Source organism: Anguilla rostrata, chromosome 10 (assembly GCF_018555375.3).
Source record: "Anguilla rostrata isolate EN2019 chromosome 10, ASM1855537v3, whole genome shotgun sequence".
In the NCBI taxonomy this organism is placed as follows: domain Eukaryota; kingdom Metazoa; phylum Chordata; class Actinopteri; order Anguilliformes; family Anguillidae; genus Anguilla; species Anguilla rostrata.
The window spans coordinates 31,225,675-31,238,926 of NC_057942.1; the positions used below are offsets into that span (position 1 = coordinate 31,225,675).

At 45.1% G+C, this 13,252-nt stretch overlaps 1 protein-coding gene across 1 annotated transcript in view; it reads left to right on the forward strand.

Moving 5' to 3' along the window:
• Nucleotides 1-13,252, forward strand: part of adgrv1 (adhesion G protein-coupled receptor V1) — a 159,069-nt gene that overhangs the window by 40,316 nt on the left and 105,501 nt on the right. Inside the window, exons 20-32 of the mRNA XM_064296515.1 lie at nucleotides 184-927; nucleotides 3,530-3,903; nucleotides 5,932-6,120; nucleotides 6,740-6,920; nucleotides 7,444-7,637; nucleotides 8,043-8,172; nucleotides 9,132-9,212; nucleotides 10,346-10,485; nucleotides 10,835-11,444; nucleotides 11,584-11,799; nucleotides 12,249-12,464; nucleotides 12,600-12,844; nucleotides 13,030-13,211. Coding sequence (XP_064152585.1) covers nucleotides 184-927; nucleotides 3,530-3,903; nucleotides 5,932-6,120; nucleotides 6,740-6,920; nucleotides 7,444-7,637; nucleotides 8,043-8,172; nucleotides 9,132-9,212; nucleotides 10,346-10,485; nucleotides 10,835-11,444; nucleotides 11,584-11,799; nucleotides 12,249-12,464; nucleotides 12,600-12,844; nucleotides 13,030-13,211 — 3,502 coding nt within the window. The remainder of the gene's footprint in view (nucleotides 1-183; nucleotides 928-3,529; nucleotides 3,904-5,931; nucleotides 6,121-6,739; nucleotides 6,921-7,443; nucleotides 7,638-8,042; nucleotides 8,173-9,131; nucleotides 9,213-10,345; nucleotides 10,486-10,834; nucleotides 11,445-11,583; nucleotides 11,800-12,248; nucleotides 12,465-12,599; nucleotides 12,845-13,029; nucleotides 13,212-13,252) is intronic.

Below are 13,252 nucleotides of genomic sequence, written 5' to 3' on the forward strand. Positions count from 1 at the left end.
AATGTGGAGTTTTGCAATTAATTTGAGCTGACCTTTATATATTGGTCTATTTGTTGTATGCGGTACTTCTGATATCATGTTTGAGTTAGCACTGACACATGCTTTGGGTTTTGTAAGTGAGGTGTGTGTAGTGCTTATGCAAAGCATTGAAGGTTTCCTTATCTGTGTTCCCCTTTCATGCAGGGGGCTACCCGGGGGATGGTGGGCGTCTGGCCGAGACAAACCTCAGCGTGTCCGTCCTCGTCCCCTTCAACGACGACCCCTTCGGAGTGTTCGCCATCGCCGCCGAGAGCCTGGACCGCGAGGTGGCGGAGGACGTCCTGTCCGAGGACGACATGTCGGACGTGACCAGCTTCACCATTCTGCGAGAGCAGGGCACCTTCGGGACGGTGCGCGTGGGCTGGGAGATCCTGTCCGACGCCTTCCCCCTGGGCCTGCCCCCCATGGATGACCTCATCCTCTTGGCCTCCTTCCCTGTCGCGGTTGACCTCCAGCCCCACATGAGGAGGCACCACTCGGGCACCGACGCCCTCTTTTTCTCCGGCTTCCCCGGGGCCTTCGGTACCATTGTCCCCGAATCCCTCCCCGTGGATCCCCAGGGTCTGGCCAACTTCACCTTCTCAGCTTGGCTCATGCCCCGCCCGAACACGAACGGTTTCATCGTCTCCAAGGGCAACGAAAACGGGACCCTTTATTACGGCGTTAAAGTCCAGACGAACGAGTCTCACGTGACTGTGATCCTCCAGTACAGCACTCCGGGCTCAAACAGCACGCAGGTGGCTTTGTCTACGGCCACCAAGTTTGTGGAGGACAACGTGTGGGTGCACGTGCTGGTTACCCTCAATGACGGGATTATCGAGTTTTTCCTGGATGGGAACCTAATGCCGGGTGGAATGAAGAGTCTGAAAGGGGAAGCCATTACTGATGGTGAGTCCGTTCAGTGGCCTTCATTCTTCTTATGTGAAACTGACCTGACTTTGACAGATCTCTAGCTTGAACTGTAGATTTCTTTTGTTTAATTGTCCTGTTGTCCTCAGGGCCAAAAACGACCATGTCCAGTTTAACAGCAGTGAAAACCCCCAACATTTTTCAGCATGAAATTCGATGACTTTTCCTAGACAGACCCTACTAGTAGAAAAAGTTAAACATTTGCCTGCTTTTATATTTTTAGAAAAGTGCTACACTATCAAGGTACAAAGATTGTCTAATTTGTTATGAAATCAGAAGTCATACTCAAAGTTAAGTGCCACACATTTACTACAGAAAAAAAAATCTATTTTGATGTGTGCTTTGTCATAAAAACAAGTGATGTAGACTGGGGAAATGCAGTCTCTCTGTAGATATCAAGAAATTGGTTCATAACTGTTCTCTTACTGAGTGACAGGGTGTTTCTACATGAAGACCTTTTTAGATAAACCTTTTTAGGGTTTATGATTCAATGATGAGGCTTTATCACAGGGGGTCCGGCAAGGCTGGGTCATTTTTGACCCTGTGGAAACAGGGGGGCTGAGTAACATGAAGACAACACAAGGGCTAACCAAAGATATCGCTAGGTACTTGTGTAATGAGTAGACAGTGAGCAAGTTGAATTTAGTGGGCTTGGTAATTAAGAAACTTGAGTATAGTGGCTCATTTGCATTTGGTCTGTTACATTTCACAGAAGCTAGCCCATTGCTATATATAATCCCTAGCACTTTCCATTTCTTTTTATATAAAGCTTGAAAACAAGAGCACTGTTGAAAGAAACAAAATTATTTTTTTCTTTTAAAAATTATGAATCCTAAATGGATCGTCTTACTCTCCAATACACCACAGGGCACAATGCGAAATGGTTTATTCATGTTTTTCATGGTTTATTCACTGTTAATTCATCTCAACTGGCAGTGATATGAAGATCTGCTTATTGAAAGTTGCCTTGTCCAGAATTCCGAAGCCGTCCAATCAATAACCTCAGGCCATGAGAATTCTTTTCCTGTTTCGGGTCTACACGGAATGCCTTATTCCTTAAATCACCAGTTTGTTTAAGCTGAAATGCGATGAAGTGTTTTGTCTCTCCGCAGTAAGAAGACAATAAGTACCAAATGGTTCTTGACAGTTAGCTTTCCTCACCAGTTCCAATGTGTTTTGCTTTAGCTCTCCTAAAAGACAGTGTGTCTGTTAGCGCAGTTAACATGCCAGGGCAACCGGGTCGGTTGGATTCTCAACCATGTCTGATATCTCCCCACACACACGCATATATTAAATGTCAATTTGGAATGGTGCACCGATGGATGCGTAGTCGGTTGTGGTCCAAAAAAGCCATAGGGCATTTTGTTTTATGTTCCCCCTTTGTTTGCGGTTGACCCCCCCTCTTCGCCCCCGTATGGAATTTCTGCCAAACCCCAGTCCCAGTGTGAAGCGTGAGTACAGAAGTGCTTGAATGAGCGTTCAGCTCGGTCTGGGCATCGCAAAGAGCTTGTAAAAACCAAGGGCATTTTCTCTTTTGACGAACAGGAACACTTATTTGCAGGATGAAGCATCCCCTGATTGGAGGTTTTTATGGTTCGTTAACTGCAGTCAATCACACTAACATACGTATAAATGTCCAGTGTCCGAAACGCCATTGTTAAGGTGTTAACTGAGCTTGCCTTGAACTGCCCTTCATTAGAAGTTACCTCTGGGTTTGAATGCAAGTTGCGGTGTTCTGCTTTTGAATCCAAACTTTAATCAGCTGAATGAAAACTTAAGACTTTTTTAAAACTGATGGCTGGCCTCAGTGTCCAGTAGTTTTCACCAAGAGAGCTTGTGTTACTTTTTTTAACCTCAAAAAGATGCTGACATGCTGGTACATGCTTTTATCACGAGCAGGCTGGATTACTGTAATTCTCTTTTTACTGGGCCACCAAAATGCATTGAAAAATGACAGCAAATTCAGAACACTGCAGCACAAATTAAAAAAAAAAAAACTAAGAGGAGGGAACACATAACTCCAGTCCATGCTGCTGTACATTGGTTTCCTGTATCTTGTAGAATTGATTTTAAAGTCCTTGCACTTGTTAACGGTCTAGCACCTTAATATATCACAGATTGCTTATCATTTTATGTCCCTGCAAGAGCTCTTAGGTCCTCCTAGACCGTTTTATTGAATATACTAAACGTCTCATTCAAGAAAGCTGGTGAAGCTGCCTTTTGCGATTACGCCCCTAAATTATGGAAAACCCTTCCACAAGACCTCTTAAAGGCAAGCTGTTTTTTTTTAAGACTAAAGATCTATCTCTTTCAGCTGGCTTTTAATTAACCTCTTCAAAGTTTGACTTCATTTATTTATTTGTTTGTTTATTATTGTTGTTTTATTATTATTATTATTGTTGTTGTTGTTGTTGTTGTTATTGATAATAATGCTAATAATAATAATAATAATAATAATAATACACATTTTTTATGTAGCATTCTGTTCTAGAACAGTAAATTTAGAATTTTCAACGTTACAAACATCACAAAAAACCGACCCCTCAAAGGGATCCTGACCGACTGGCTGCTCTCACCGCAGGCCCGGCGCCGGTGCGGATCGGGTCGGACCCGGTGGGCGAGGAGCGGTACACGGGCCTGCTGCAGGACGTGCGGCTGTACTCCGCCAGGCTGAGCCGGGCCCAGATCCGGGAGCTCCACGGGCAGCCGGCTAAAACGGACCTGCGCAACGTGTCGGGCTACCTGGAGTACCGCCAGGGGGAGCAGAGGAAGTCGTTCGTGGTGGAGGCGCGCGACGACCAGGAGGAGGAGGGCGAGGAGGTCTTCTACCTTCAGCTGGTCTCGGCTCGCGGCGGGGCCCGGCTGCCTGACCCCCGCCCCACCGCCAAGCTGCGGGTCCTGAAGAGCGACAACGCCAACGGGCTGTTCGGCTTCACCGGGGCCTGCATCCCAGACGTGAGACTTTCGCATTACATTACAGTACATTGCATTACATTACATTACACTACCTTACATAACATAACATTACATTACAGTACATTGCATCACATTACATTACACTACCTTACATAACATTACATCACATTATATGACATTACATGATATTACATTACAGTAATTTTTGCCTGGGCTTCCCTACCTTGGTCCTGAAGGGCCGCTGTGATTTTTTCTGTTGATCTGAAGATTAAACAGCTAACTCACCTTACCTGGGTTCTTGAGTCTAACTCTATCATTTAGCAGATACGTTACCCAAAGAGAAGTGTATCCAAAATTGGTTAAATAAAAGCTGCAATCCTAAAAATACAAGAACGAGTACCTGAGACTTTGATTAGATTAAACAGTTTTTTCGCACACTTTTCATCACAGTGAAAATTATTCACGCATATTTTTGCTTAGAGATCTGCCTTACACAGTTTCTCTAATGATAATAAATATTACCACAACTGTTGGAATAACATAAACATTTTCATAGGTGTGTTGAGTACGTCAGAACACCATTTGGGACCTGGCTGTAAGGACGCTGAAAAACAACAGCTTAGGTTACGACTCCCATTTCATTTAACAATAGGAAGTTCTATTTTTAGGTTGCATTTTCTTTGAGTGATTGTAAGAATTGAATTTTCAGTTATTAACACCAGGGAAGGGATTAAATGGTCAATGATATCTTCACACAAGGACAATGAAGTCAATTAGCCTGTGATATCAACCAATCAGTGACCATACAAGACAGATACGTCTGGTTGAACACATGACCCTGGGCTTATTTTGTCATTGAACTTCTCTTGTTGCCTTTAAAAGTAAAGTGTATGCCTCAGTTAGATCATTGAGAAGTGAACTAATGTTCTTCCTGCGGTCCTACAACTCAATTGAAAGAAAAGCTTAACAGAGCTGTTGAATATTCAATTTATCTGTTTTAATCCATTGTTCTTTGTCGCTGTTTTTTTTTTTCTCTCGTTCCAATTTGAACGAGGCGTAACGCGATCCCCTAATTACTGCGTCCGTGTCCGCGTAAATGTTTGATGGGACTTCACGCCCGGGCAGAGAGAGAGAACGCTCTCTCCTTTCGAGGGAGATTTGGAAGGGGGGGAGCGAGGCGTCTCTGGTGGCCAGGTCAATTAACGCAACAGGTGGCGAGCTAGCGACCAGCATTCCTTCAGAAACGCAGCCTTTTGGCCGATGACAGCGGGGTGTCATGGCACGTTCCGTCACCCCCCCCCCCCCACTCCCACCCACCCCCGGCTCTCTCCAAATCAAATCGTGACTGTGCAGTTGCTCTGTTACAGCAGCCTTTGTAGTATTTGAACTACAGGGAGAATTCACAATTTGTAGCACTTGATACATAAATTTGAGGTATTTGAACTACAAGGAGTATTCACAATACTCATTTCTGCTGCAGTTTTACAGAACCCAGGCCCATGTACATTGCCTTATTCTCATGTTCTCTGATACCAGAAGGAGGCAGCAATGTCTGTATCTGAAATACATTTAAAGAGCAGATCAGGTGTTTCTGTGATAAGGACGAAATGTGAAACTCAGGGAAAGTATTTGGTTGGATATTCCATTTCGTTCATATGTACCTCAGCTAGGCTCAGTTTCTTCTACTGTCTGCATGTCAGCATGCTTGATGCTAACTACATTAATTACTAAATACCTGAAATTAGTGTTCAAATGTATATGGGACTCTTTTTGAAAACTTTACACTTCTGTCAATATCATAGAACTCCAACTAAAATCAAGAACTTAAGTGTAAGGTAACAAATATAAGGCAAACAAATATATTAAAAATGTTTTATTTTAATCGTTGATATTTTTTATTCTTGAACAGCTGCAAGTTTCAAACATTCTATATTGTACTGTATAAAGGAATTAAGCTTTTCATGAAATCTGATACACAAAGGTCCACAATTTTTGTGGTGTTGGGTGGGTGTGCATGATCAAACCTTGCCTTCTCCTGCCACTCCCCTCCCTCCCCCTTATCTACAGACATCTGAGGAGGGCTCCCAGATCTCCTGCGTCCTGGAGCGTACTCGCGGGGCCCTGGACTACGTGTATGTAAACTACACCGTCACTCAGATCGATTCCTCCGGCTCCGCCCCTCCCTCTCCCGCCCCACCCCCGGACTTTGTCAATGCCACCGGTGTCGTGGTCTTCCAGCCCGGCCAGCGCTCTGAGGTAAGAGGGAAGACCCGGCCCTCATCAATCATGGATGAGCCTCGAAGCTCTGCCGTCTTATCGACACCCGAAAGCCAGGAAACACTTTGTGAGCATGCTCAGTGCTGTCTCCTCGGTGCACAGAAACGCAAAATTAACTTTGTTTGGAGAGCTTAACAAGCCAGGCCAGAGACAAGTCTTTAAAGAAGACTTGTCTTTATCTTTATCTTTAAAGAAGTTCTAGCACCTTCTGTGCTTGCATTACTTCACACTGTTGCTACCTGCAGTGACTTTCATTTCTGGAAAGAACATACTGCATGTTATTTGGACATAATCCTTTAAATTATCTGACAAGATTGTTGAACATTTTGCTATTTTAAATTTTATTGCTATTTATTATCTGTTTATTCAGTTTAAATCATTCTACAGCATCATGAAGCTTTACACTTTGTATTATGTCTACACAGTTATTTATTTCCTTATGCATTGTAAAAAATAGCTAATAGAAGTTCTGTATTTCAAAATCTAGCCCCATCTAGTGGGTTGTCACAGCCCAAGTACCGAACCCAAAGTCTGTGATGTTCCATCTGTGATGGTCCCAGCTGAGGAGATGTATGTCCCATCCTTGTGCTGTCCCCAGGTCTTGAACTTGCTGGCCCTGGACGATGACCTCCCTGAGGTCGCAGAGACGTTCCGGATCGCTCTGGTGTCGGCTGAGTCCGGCGATGGGAAGCCAGGCTCCACCCCCACCAGTGGAGCCAGCATTGACCCGGACAATTCGGTCACCACCGTCACCATCAAAGCCAGCGACCACCCATATGGTAAAAAAAAATATGTACATATTTTAAAATTGGCTGACGTCTGGTGGCTCAAAATTGTGTACGGGTGTTGTTGTTCTGCTGGTGAAATTAAAAATTTTAATTCAGAATCGAAAGTGTTCAAACAAAACTTCTGTCATGTTTTTTTCTATGGTAGACACTGTTGTTGCATTTGTCTTCAAACCCAATTCATATTTACCAATTAACTTGTTGATTTTGACCTCTGCATAGTAAAATGTCCCATCTTAACAGAATTTTAACAGAGTACGTATGAGTCCAGTTGGGACCATATGCATTGTATAAGAATTGATTTAGCACTGAACATTTCACTGCGTATGAAATTGAATCTCTCCTGAAAGCTTTTCCACTGACCTTCTTTCTGTTAAAATCTATGGAACGCCCAGCACAAGAGCAGGTATCTGCGCATAGTGTGAATTTAATGTGTTAAGAGAACTCTCACTCTAGAATTAAAAGTCAGAGGACCAGACCAGTCGCATGATCATGTATTTTGGTCCCGCCCTTTCAGGTCTGTTGCAGTTTCTGGCCGCCCCCCTCCCAGAGGGCATGATTCGTCCTGCTGTGGAGGAGGCCCGCGTCACCGTGGGAGAAGGGGACGGGGAGATCCGCCTGCTGGTGGCGCGAGCCCAAGGCCTCCTGGGAAGAGTCATGGTGGGCTACAGGACAGTGCCCCTCACAGCCTTCAGCCCCCAGGACTACGAGGTCATTATTAATTTATTTTTCATATGAATGTACTGCATAAGGCTGGAATTGAGGAACAGTGTTCTACACATTACCTGTTGACTCACCTCTAGTCTTAACTGCTTTTCCTTTTAACAAATATAATTTCACCGGTGAGCTGTTTTCGGTTTTAGTTCAGTTTAGGTATTAGGACTAGTTTGGGTATGAGGTATGGGTATTGGGTCAGGTCACATGCACAATGCATATGTGAGTACAATGTAATCTCTACTGACCACTATAAATCAGGGCCTTGGTTTTACCCCAAATCATGTGACTAATATGAAGCCAGTAATGCTAATATGAATGACTACTGCCAGGTGTTGTTTTAGTATCAATGACTGAAGTAGCAGTTCCGGTTGTAACCCATATTACCTCATCGTCTCACAGGAAACAGAAGGGGTGCTGGACTTCCTGCCAGGAGAGCGACACAAGTACATCAGTGTGAACATCATCAACAACGCCATTCCTGAGCTGGACAAGGTGTTCAAGGTGGAGCTCTACAACCCTGATGGAGGAGGTAAGAGACATGAGAGACCTGCTGTCATTTCTGCCATTTTTCCTTAATCAGAAACAATAGAGGGGCATGTCAGGTGGTTCCCATGCATTTCCTAGCTTTCAAAATCCAAAGAAATAAAAAAGAATAACTGAATGATGAATGATATCATTATCAACTGCCATTTGTCTGTCAAATTTGGGGTCAGTTAACCTAACCCAAGGTTGGGTTGAAGGGTGAAGTCAAAACCCACATTTTGAGAAAACCACATGTATAAAAAGTGTGTATAAAAAGTGGAGTAAAGCCAAGACTTCCCAAAAAAGCAACCAAAATTAATAAACAAAAAGTTGGGAAACGCTTGAATACTGAATAAATAAATGTATTAGCCCTAAGCTGCGCAAAGAAAATAAGTAGTTTAAGCCTATTAATTTGTTTCTTTAGTAATCAAGAGTTGCCCAGCTTTTTGTTAATAATAAAACCACACAAATAAATTGATTGCCATGTTCAATATTAAGCCCACTTTCTTTTCTTAAAGTGAAGGATGGACATTTTCCCTTGGGTTAGGGTGCCCAGAGCCCTTTGTATTTTTCTCCCTGTACTTTATTTCTGAACTCCCAGTGCAGGGACATCAAACTCCAATCCTGGAAGGCCACAGTGTCTGCAGCTGTTTGTGGTTTCCTTTTGATTACTAGCCAATTACTGCCTTGAGAACAAGGTGTGTGGACTATTTAGCCAATCAATGACTTAAATGTTTCACTGGTGCTGAAACTCACCAAAACCAGTTGTGGCATTCCAGGGCAGGATTCTGATACCTGTGCTCCAATGTTTCTCCAGGAGTGTTTGTGTTTTAGTTCTGCAGTGTGCATGTGAATCTTTCCATCCCAAAGATCAGAGGCTAGGCTGTTCTTGCCTGGTTACCTGTACCTGTGTGTGTCCTATCTCTGTGTGTTATCCTGTGTGATCCTGTCTGTGTGATCCTGAAGTCGATCAGCTCATTAGGACTGATGGCAGTGGCAGTGGCGAGGGTGACGTCGACTTCTTCCTCCCGTCTTTTCACCAGCATGGTAAGACCCCCTCCCCTATCCTCCCAGCCCCTCCCACCCTCCCAATATAGACTCCGCCCCCTCTACTCCCAAAAGAGTGCGTTCTGTTGCCAAGTCATTTTGGCTTTCTCATTCTCACTCTTCTCGGTTTTCTGTTCTCAAAAAGGGCATGCTTTGATCACTGTAATGTCTCACTGTGCAGAGATCTATTGATGGCTATTATAGTGAGCTTTTGAGAATTTTCAGGAGTGCAGTGCTAAAATGGTGCATCCGATTCAGGGGCTGTTGCATTTCTCTGATCTCTCTCAGCTGCTCTGAGCGCAGTGGTCACCAAACCGACATCAGATTTCATACGATTGATGGTATTTATGTGGCCACAGAGACATTGAAAGCGACGCCATATCCTCGCTGTGTATCTAAGCCTTCCTGGAACCGCTATTAGAAATCTAATGGCCAGCTGTACGGTCGGTCCAGGCCCTGCATCTCGGTTTAGCCTGCAATGGATTTGGGGGGCCTGTTTCTCAACACGCTTGTTGGCAAAGATTAAAACCCATTTAAAAAAGTTTTTGAGACAGGAACCCAGGAGGATTTGCAACATGCGGTACCTAAAGCCCCTTCTGTTTCTCTTTTCTTCCGGAACCTTCTTTGACGCCTCTGTTCGCAGTGGTGTAGCCGCTATTTACATTGTGATGAGGCCAGTGAATAACTGACCAGGGAATTGTGGGAAAAGCAAATAGCTATTATGCTAGGAGACGGCAGCAGTGCCATAAAGAGGTGGTAAGTGGTTTACAGAAAATGTCACAGACCGCTATTGCCCCATTGTGTTCTGTTGGGGTTGGCCTCTCTCGAACCCATGTTGCTCTGCACTGATTCTATTCTTACTGAATGAATCATCTTTAATGATATCTTTGGGGATATCAGCATTTATCTGACTTGCTATTTGTTGGTTATTTGAGAATTACCCTTTGAAATGCATTTTGTTTTATAATTTTTTTTTTCAACATGTTTTGTTGAAATTTATTACCAACCATCAGGGAGCTATGTATGTGCTGTTCACCCTCAAGCAATGCTGGTCTCTGAGTTTTTTTCCCACGATTTTCTCCCCAGCCCGTTGAGTATGAGTATGAGGAAAGTAATGATGACTTCTTCTGTAGCCAGCCTAGGGATCGCCTCACTCATCACTGTGACCATCGCCGCGTCCGACGACGCCCACGGCGTCTTCGAGTTCAGCAGGGACTCTCTCAGCGTCGACGGGACAGAGCCAGATGAAGGCCGCAGTTCCGTCATCCTGCAGGTAATTTCCTGTTTCAGCTTATGTGTGACTGACTCATTTTGATAGCTAATGTTGTATCAACCTCTTGGCCAGGATCCAGTCAGAGTGCACTGTGGTTTGTTTATGACTTGAAGTGCCAGCACAGTATAGAGATTAAGGAACTGTGCTAGTAACAGGGCTTGCAGGTTTAAATAGCAGTTGGAGGACAGCTGATGTTCACTTAATCTGTATATCTGGCTGTAGAAATGACTAGTACCTGAAATAAATTGTAGATGCTTGGGTTAAAGTTGTCTGCTAACCAATGAAATAATACAAAATTATGAGGTAAGAGGTGCAATATTTTTTTGTTTCTTCAATGGACTGTATTTAGGTGGAGCGCCTTTTTGGGGCGTTGTCCAATGTGACAGTGTTTTGGGAGGTCGACCCAGGCTCCGAGGGGGACCTCGTCCAGTGGACGGGAAACGTGACGTTCGGTGTGGGACAGACCAAAGCAGACATCGTTCTTCAGATAGCAGAGGACGACATCCCCGAACTGGACAAGAGCTTCACCGTAGTGCTGTCTCATGTGTCTCACGGTCGCCTGGGCAACCAAACCAATGCCACACTGACCATTCTGGCCACTGACGACCCGTATGGCCTTTTCCTGTTTTCGGAGAGAAGCCGCCCCATTCGCGTACCGGAGGCTGACGCCGACGTCACCCTGACCATCCAGAGGGAGAGGGGGCTGATGGGATCGGTGAGGGTAACCTACACGACCCTGGCGGACGGCGACGCCTCGCCGTTTGGCACCCCGGGTGTTGGCAGGGCGAGCGCGGGGAGTGACTTCATCGCACTGATGGGCTCTGTGACTTTCGCAGCCAATCAGAGTGAAGCCAACATAACTCTGAGGGTGCTAGATGATCAGGACCCAGAGAGAGCGGAGTCTATCTTTGTAGAGCTCATCAGTGTCCAGCTGGTCAAAGGAGTCCAGGACAGACCAAGTGAGATTAAATCTCCAAACTCTCTCTCTCTCTCTTTCTGTCTCTACAAATTTACTGTAAACATTAAATTGTGATTTGTGTGTAAAATAGAGGTGTGTCTGAGGATTGTGTTGCAAATGAATGTCTTCTTCTCCTCCAGTCCCTCTCTCCCCCCGCCTTGGCTTTAGGAATCTTGCCGTGGCGCAGGTCATCGTGGAGGCCAGCGACGACGCTTTCGGGGTCCTGCAGCTCTCCGCCTCCGCCGTGAGTGTGGCCGAGAACTATGTGGGTCCCATCGTCAATGTCACACGCATCGGGGGCATTTTCGCCGATGTTTCCGTCAAGTTCCGAGCTGTTCCCATGACCGCGAGAGTCGGTGAGTGAGCTTCTCTTTGAGCTACCAATTAGTAGAGTCAGGGGTTTGAAATTAGGTTTTGACAAATCCTGCAAAACAGTAGATCTCCAGGAACAGGGCTGGGCAGCCCTGATTTAGACCATCTAAGCCAGGGTTGTCCAGTCTTATCCAGGAAATGCCAGTGTGACTACTTTGTGAAAACAGCCCAACACTAAAACACCTGTTGTGACTAATCAAAGTTTTGGTTGAGGCCCATGAATAGCTTATTGGCTGAATTGTAAGTTTAAGTGGTGAGGTTGGACGAAGGTCCATACCTACAACAGTCCATCTCAGGTAAGCCTTGGTACTACTGATTTGGGCTCAGCTGTCTATCTCATAATGTGGGCTGTCAGGCTGTGTGGAAACATGCAATGCCGTTCCCCTCACCTGTCCCCAGCTTATTGGCTGTCAATATGTCCATGTCCAATCAGGGGACGACTACAGTGTGGCTTCCTCAGACGTGGTCCTTCTGGAGGGCGAGAGTAGCAAACCAGTGCCCATCTACGTCATCAATGACATCATCCCTGAGCTCGAAGAGACCTTCCGCATTGAACTGCTCAACCAGACCACAGGGGGCGCTATGCTGGGGACACCCACACAGACCATCATCACCATCCTGCCCTCTGATGACCCTTTTGGTGCTTTCGGTGAGCCAGGGACTATTCTGTGTTCTGTGCTGTAACTTAAAATAAGTTTGCTGTACTTTAAGATAACAGACATGCGTCTAAACTGTTCTTTGGGTTGTACAAAATAATACCATTAAATTACAAATTCTTCTCTAGTTTTTCAGGTGGCTCCTGTCACTATTGAGGAGCCAGGTGTAAACTCCATTGAGGTCAGATTGCCCATAGTGCGGAATGCTGGGACATTGGGTCAGGTGTCCGTGAGGTGGCAGGCGACCGTTAATGGGCAGCCAGCTGTGGATGACCTTCGACCTGTGTCTGGGGAGGTCAGCTTTGCTCCCGGAGAAACAATGAAAATCCTGAGGGTGGAGGTCTTAGCAGATGATGTTCCTGAGATCGAGGAGGTGAGTTTTGCATTGTGACTAGTCCAGGTACATGCTAAAATGCGATGTATTTTCCCATAGACTTTCTTTTTAGGTTGTTCTCAATAAAAAAAGATTCCCAAACTCTCCTCAGATCTCCTGGTTAAATAATGGTCAATAAAATGTAACTCTATGGAGGTTGTCCTCTTGTTGCTGTGCTTTTCTAGGTCATCCGTGTGGAACTGACTAGCGCTTCAAATGGGGGGAACATTGGATTTGAACGCAGCGTGAACATCATCGTCCCTGCCAATGACAACCCCTATGGAACTGTGTACTTTGAACAGCCTGTTTACCGCGTTCAGGAACCTTTGGAGGGAGTTTACATCGCCAACATCACCATCAGGAGAAGGTTTGACTCGGAGATTAAGGCATTACACAGCAAAGTCATTT